This window comes from Charadrius vociferus, unplaced genomic scaffold (genome assembly GCF_000708025.1).
Source record: "Charadrius vociferus isolate BGI_N301 unplaced genomic scaffold, ASM70802v2 scaffold69, whole genome shotgun sequence".
In the NCBI taxonomy this organism is placed as follows: Eukaryota; Metazoa; Chordata; class Aves; order Charadriiformes; family Charadriidae; genus Charadrius; species Charadrius vociferus.
Window position 1 is genome coordinate 502,864 of NW_009649937.1, and position 6,412 is coordinate 509,275.

Sequence of the window (6,412 nt, forward strand, 5' to 3'; positions counted from 1 at the left end):
AGGAACCACAGACGCCCTCCCGGGTTGGTCAATGTGTGGATCCCACGTTCCTGCTCACCAATTTACAGGTTTGTGGGTGTAGATCTGTGGCATCCTGCAGATGGTGTAGGTGCCTCTACTGTATTTCAGGTCCTGGATGCATCTTTCCTCAAAGAAATCTCCCAAAAGAGCTCTTCAGGCAACTTTTGTTCCAATTCTCAATTTTTTCAGCTTATAACTTTAAAAAATGGAGAATTGTAGAGTTATTTTTTATTATTTACTTACTCACTTAATTGCTGGTTATTAGTTATAGTGACCAGTTTGACATAAACCAAGCATAAAAATGCAACAGCTTCAGAAAGTTCAACATGAATCATATTGCAAAATGTTTGTTTATTTATTAAATGAGGAATTGATTATAGTAGGCGAAGTGAATTTTGTTGTGTCATTCAGACCTTGCATGCTCTCAGTGCTGGGCCCAGAGGTGCCATGAGACCCAGGCCAAGCGAGACAGTCCTACGCTTGGGTGCCTGAGGTTGACTTAACTTTATTTATTAGATTGTGTTTCCGATATCAGCGAGAAATGCACCCTGCTGCAATGCTTATGTTTAATTTATACAAATTCACTAGATTTTATAAAGTGTGGGATCTAGCATGACGTCAGAGTAGATTTGAAATAGACTCTTACTAAGAGTTGCATTAAAGTAAAAATGGGATCTTTACTTATTAGAAAGAAAAAAATCCCTTGTTCATTTTTTCTCTCCTGGTGAGACAACTGAGACATCTTAAAGGTAGAGTTTTGCTACCCCTGTAATGTTTGCAGGATCAAAAGTGGTGTGCTCCATAGTTTTTCCATGGCGTGCACAACCCAAATTCATGTCCCTGGCTGCTGCTCCTGAGCACTGTCTTGCTGCACGTGCAGGAGAGGAGTTGCACATGGAACATGCAGTTGCAGCTGCTGTGATCTTCAAGCATGGTATTGTGGTCATTATATACAGTGCATCACTGCAGCATTGGGGTGCTGTGAGGGAATAAATCCTGCCCTGGGCAGCCCAGGCAGACAGCCAGCGTTGCTTCACGCTTGGGTTAAGACTTCTGGTGACTTTGTTTCTCCATCGGTAGAGATGAAGCCTTATTTCAGAGGTGTTACACAATTTAACATCTGAGGAAAATGATCCGCATCCTCTCTCGAATCCTGCAGTTTGCTATATCTGGGCACTGTAAGTAGCAATGTGCAGGTAAACTGGGGAGGCAGCTGAAACACAGCCGGATTTATGCTGGAAGACTCAAATGTCTGCCAGTTTTGGCTTTGTGGAGGATGCTGAGGATGGGGCTCACTTTGTCTAACTTGGATGCTCACAGCGTCAGTGCCGCTGCCTGTGCTAGTCACGCTGTGCCCCAGCTAGTCCATAAGAAGGAGGAAATAGATTGGTAGCTGTTAATGAAACACACTTGACAGCTACTGAAATGTGGGCACCTTCATGCCTTGGTTTGCAAGGCATCCTGCTGTCTCATACTGCTGCTCTGACCTAACTTCATTTTTATGAAGGAAAGTGAAAAAGCACATTGTAGGCACTTCTAAATAAGCACAACCTCTCTGAATAAGACTGCAGTCCAAAGTTGTTGAATTCTAACTGTGTGTTGAAACATGACGAGGGTTCATAGTTTCACACCTGTTTTGAAATGAGATAAGCAACATGCACCTAAATTTTTACAACAGCACAGTGAAAGGGAATTCATTGGAGAGTGACAACTGTCAAAACCTCGCAGAATCTGCTCTTTCCTACACTTGGCCTGTCCTGCTACTGGGTGGGCTCTGACTGCAGCAGTTTCTTGTGCAGGATCAGAGCAGTGTTTTTTCTGCTTCGTAATTATTTGCACGTTAATAATTAGTTCATTGGTTTACTCCATAAGCAAGACCAAATCCTCCTGAAGTGGATGTGGCAAGGTGCTCATGTTACTGTCTCCATGGGACCCCACAGACCTCTCCGTGATCACCTCCGCTGAGGAGGCTGGTGTCTCACAGTTCCAGAAATGCACACTTGCCCTGCTAGAAGGACAGGAGAGAACACTTTAGTCAGGGTGAGAATGAGATGTTGTGGTGGTGCAACCCACCCTTCCTTAGGCCACTTGGTGCTTCGTGCAATTTCCCTCAGCCCCGGGCCACATAGCAACCTAACATAAGTCAGGCATAAATTGTGACAGGTAATGGACCAGAAAATTACAGCAACCCCTTAACGCGCCTGGCCCCCCCATCCCCTATTGCTTGGAAATGGTATCAGTAATCGATCACCCCCTTGACAGTACCTGGATCATAGCCCAAAGGGCCAGAACTTAAAGATCTAGCAAGTTCTGGGTCTGCACAGCTGGTGGAAAGTACCAGAATATCCCATTATCTGAGTTGAACCAGAGTGGAAAAGTAACTGACGAAAGTCAATTATCTCAGGCCCTATAAATAGTGGTCCTAGTGAGACCCTTTGTGCTCTCCTGGATCACAGCAGACTGTGACCAGAATCTCCCCTGAGTTGGGACACCACTCAGGCAAACAGCTCGAGGTTTAAAGGGCCAGGGCAAGTTAACCTTCTCAAGGCTCAATTGTCGCCCGTTCAGGAATGACTGGCTCCAAATATTTTTGTCTCTGCACGTGTAGTCGAAAGGGGCACCTGTCAGCTCACTGGAGTCGCCCACTGCGAAGGGACTTTGGTCCTGGCAGTTAAAGACTCAGGTGGTGTGTGTGCAGCTCCTTGAATGGTGTGTGTTTGTATGTTTTGTGTTTACACATATGTACAGTCATACATTTTGATTTAGGATTCCCTCTAGTAAATTAGTGTGAATCTTGTCATTCTAAAATCCGTAATTAAGTCACTGTTTTAATTATAACATATTCTACTGAATCACCTTGTTAATCGTTAAATTGGCTAATCAACGATGGGCTAGTCTCTCTCATCCACCTCCTACCTATCTATGTGCCTGAATATACACATTAGCCTTCAGGAGTGTGAGTGTCTTTATATTTTACTGGCTCCAAATATTTTTGTCTCTGCACGTGTAGTCGAAAGGGGCACCTGTCAGCTCACTGGAGTCGCCCACTGCGAAGGGACTTTGGTCCTGGCAGTTAAAGACTCAGGTGGTGTGTGTGCAGCTCCTTGAATGGTGTGTGTTTGTATGTTTTGTGTTTACACATATGTACAGTCATACATTTTGATTTAGGATTCCCTCTAGTAAATTAGTGTGAATCTTGTCATTCTAAAATCCGTAATTAAGTCACTGTTTTAATTATAACATATTCTACTGAATCACCTTGTTAATCGTTAAATTGGTTAATGATTAAGTGCTGCTAAAATTCAACCTTTTGATCTACCTGCAACCATTAATAAATCTTAAGTTGTTGCTAAATCATAACTGTGTCAAATATTTTCATTTGCAACACATGTGCACGGCAATATCTCTATGAGTTGGTGAAAAATCTGTGGGAGAATATCCTCAGAATAAAAGATCCACTTGTAAGACTGCTTAGCAATGTGATTTCAGTAGCTCTGTTGTGTCGCTTACTCTCCAATAAAAACAAAAATCAAGAGTTAGTATTTACTATTGTCATTAAACATGGCTTTTCTTTCAGGTATTAGCAATGCAGAAGCCCGTCAGCCAGGGAAAGCACCAAACTTCAGTGTGAACTGGACAGTAGGAGACACTGGTCTTGAAGTTATTAATGCTACAACCGGAAAAGATGAAATGGGTCGTGCATCTCGCCTTTGTAAGCATGCTTTTTACAGCCGCTGGATGCGTATTCATGCAAAGGTATATCTTCCACTAGCTTTTCCACTTCTTCTTGATTCTTGATGAAATACCTGTGCATGCTGCTTTCTGTATTCGGAAGCCATTTTCTGAGCCTGTTTTAAGCTGAGCCTGACATTAGGTACAGCTCCATGTAGTAATGGAAAAGAACTATGCGTTTGTTTAGCTTATTCTCTAATTTGATGATGTCTGGTCCAAAATGCACGCAAGGATCTAATAATCCTTGGTTTATAGCTAAGTAAACAAAGGGTGCTATCTCTTTTCAGCTTGTCTTCTCATTTTAATTTATTTGGAAGAATAATCCCAGTTTCACTGCAGTCAAACCGACTGAAGTTTCACTCCGTCCTCTCAGAAAGAAAAGCTACAAGAAAGTATCTGTCAGTGGCTTTTCAGTGTCTAGATTTCTTCCACTGAAGGAACTTGATAATCCAGACAAAGCAAAAGGCAGGCTAGCTGGGGTGAGACGAGTCCCAAGAGTGCTTCTGCCAGGACATGGCATGGCAGTGCAGAAGGGCTCACTTTGCAAGAGGCAAACGTTAGAGTTGGGTGCAGTGAGCTGGGTATGGAGCTGTGATGGCTAGAAGGAGCAGTACTGTGTACTCATCTTTGCCTGAACATTTGGTTTAGTAGTTAATTACCCTGTTTTAATAGTAGTTGGTTTAATAACTCAGTCATTCTCAAACTGCTTGGTTTAATAGTTTCTTGTCTCTCTTCTTTTCTTGTCTTTAATCCACACAGCTTTCTTCCAGCTTGCGCTCAAAGATCCTCAAGCCTAACCTGTACCATGAAACCAAGCAAGGAGCCACTGAGTATCAAACTGCCAAAGAGTGTTTGTTTAAAGCATTCCTGAAGGCAGGACTTGGAGCCTGGGTGGAGAAGCCCATAGAACAGGATCAGTTTTCTCTCACAGTCTAATTCACAGACTACACATCACTTTGGAAAGGGGGTTGTTCTGGAAATTCCTGGTGTCCAGCACTACTTTCTGGCGTCTCCACAGCTGTCAAAACATCTTTTTACTGTTTGGAGTTAATTTTTTTCCTTTGTTTTTTTGAAACGTAATAGTAACTATTTCAGTTTTGCCTAAGTATTGAAACTCAATGATGATCTGACACATAATTGTATATTTTGTTATGGGAAAGTAATTTCTGGTGTATTTCTAGAAATACTTTTACTGTAGAAAACTTGCAGTAAGGCTGTCCTTACAGTATAAAATGACTCATTTTTTCTGGGTTAAAATAGTTCCTTTTTTTATTTGAATGTCATCAAGTGCATGAAGAAATGAAAGTTTCTTTAGGTTTTACATCACACTTTTAGGAAGTAACTTAATATTTCTAAAAGAAAATAGGTGACAAAGCTGATTCTACTCCTCTGTTAACTTGTTTTTGAACTGCAGATATTTCTAGCATACAGACCACAGAGCCAGAATGGAGTCTGGACAGCTAGTTTTTCCCCACTTCCTTGCTCTTTAAAACCAGCTGCTGAAAATGTCATGTCTTTGATGTATGTATTTATTAGTATGTGACCCAGTTTTTAACATGCAGCTTTTTATTCTGTTTTTAAATATACATTTACCTCCCATTTACACACATTGTGAAGTCTTTGGTTTTTTTACCATTGTAAACTGGAAACAGCAAAATAATTATTTATAAGTTAAGAAAGTTAGTTTATAATGTGCAGAAACTTGTTTAGAAGTAGGTGATTTGTATATCCCAAGAACTCATCAGAATACAATCGTAACTGTAACAGTAATATGACAACTTCAAAAAAAAAAGTTGCTCATTTTAAGGGCACTAAGCCTGAATTGCTAAAAACAGTCACTTGCTGGGTATTAATTGCTCTCCTTTCAAAGAAATGAAAAGCTTTTGTACAGACAAAAAGTTGTTAAAACTTCTTCCCTGTGACTTATATCTGCTCTCACCCAAGTTGTTGTGTCTCCGAGATTTCATTGCCTTTTGGCTTTACACGTGTGATAGTCTTCATGAAGCTAATTAGGTAAGTTGGTCTCAAATGTGCTTTCATTTGTGTTGATGTTTACTTAGAAAGGTGTTTTTTTCCTAAAGGTGTAGACACTTCTGCTTTACGTAAAAATGTAAGATAGAAGGGAAATATTGTGAGATCAGGTTGATTAACTGGTGTATAGAAGGCACTTTTAAAAAACACTTTTTAGTACATAACAGTTAGGAGCAGATGAGACAATGTACAGCATTGCTTCTCTGCTCACATAGCATGTGTCCAACACATCCCTTGGCTCATGCCCATCCAGGTAACACCTGTGCTTTCCGAAGAGCATTTCAGAGATCCTCTGTGTTCCCATTGCAAATGGTGAAGGTGATGGTTTGTGACATGGGAGTTTTCCTGACAAATCCAAATCGGTGCACCATTGCTCTGGCTGTTGGTTCCTGTCCCTCTGCTCCACCACCCCTTGCCTGTGCCACACATAACATCAGATCAGCAGGCTGGTCCATGCTTTGAAGTCAAGTCAAGGGTTACTTTTAGACCCATGCTGGGTGAGAGATCCAGTTTACAGTTGTGCCAGCACATCTGCAGAGGCAGTGGAGTGGAGCGTGAAAGTCCCTTCAGGCAGCTTCATGGCCAAAGCCTGTGTATCATGAAGCTGTAACTGGAATTATTATACCTA

At 41.5% G+C, this 6,412-nt stretch overlaps 1 protein-coding gene across 1 annotated transcript in view; it reads left to right on the forward strand.

Moving 5' to 3' along the window:
• Window positions 1-5,356, forward strand: part of ADARB1 (adenosine deaminase, RNA-specific, B1) — a 58,598-nt gene extending 53,242 nt beyond the window's left edge. Inside the window, exons 9-10 of the mRNA XM_009891391.1 lie at window positions 3,599-3,777; window positions 4,513-5,356. Coding sequence (XP_009889693.1) covers window positions 3,599-3,777; window positions 4,513-4,689 — 356 coding nt within the window. The 3' untranslated portion in view covers window positions 4,690-5,356. The remainder of the gene's footprint in view (window positions 1-3,598; window positions 3,778-4,512) is intronic.
• The last annotated feature ends 1,056 nt before the right edge of the window (window positions 5,357-6,412 follow it).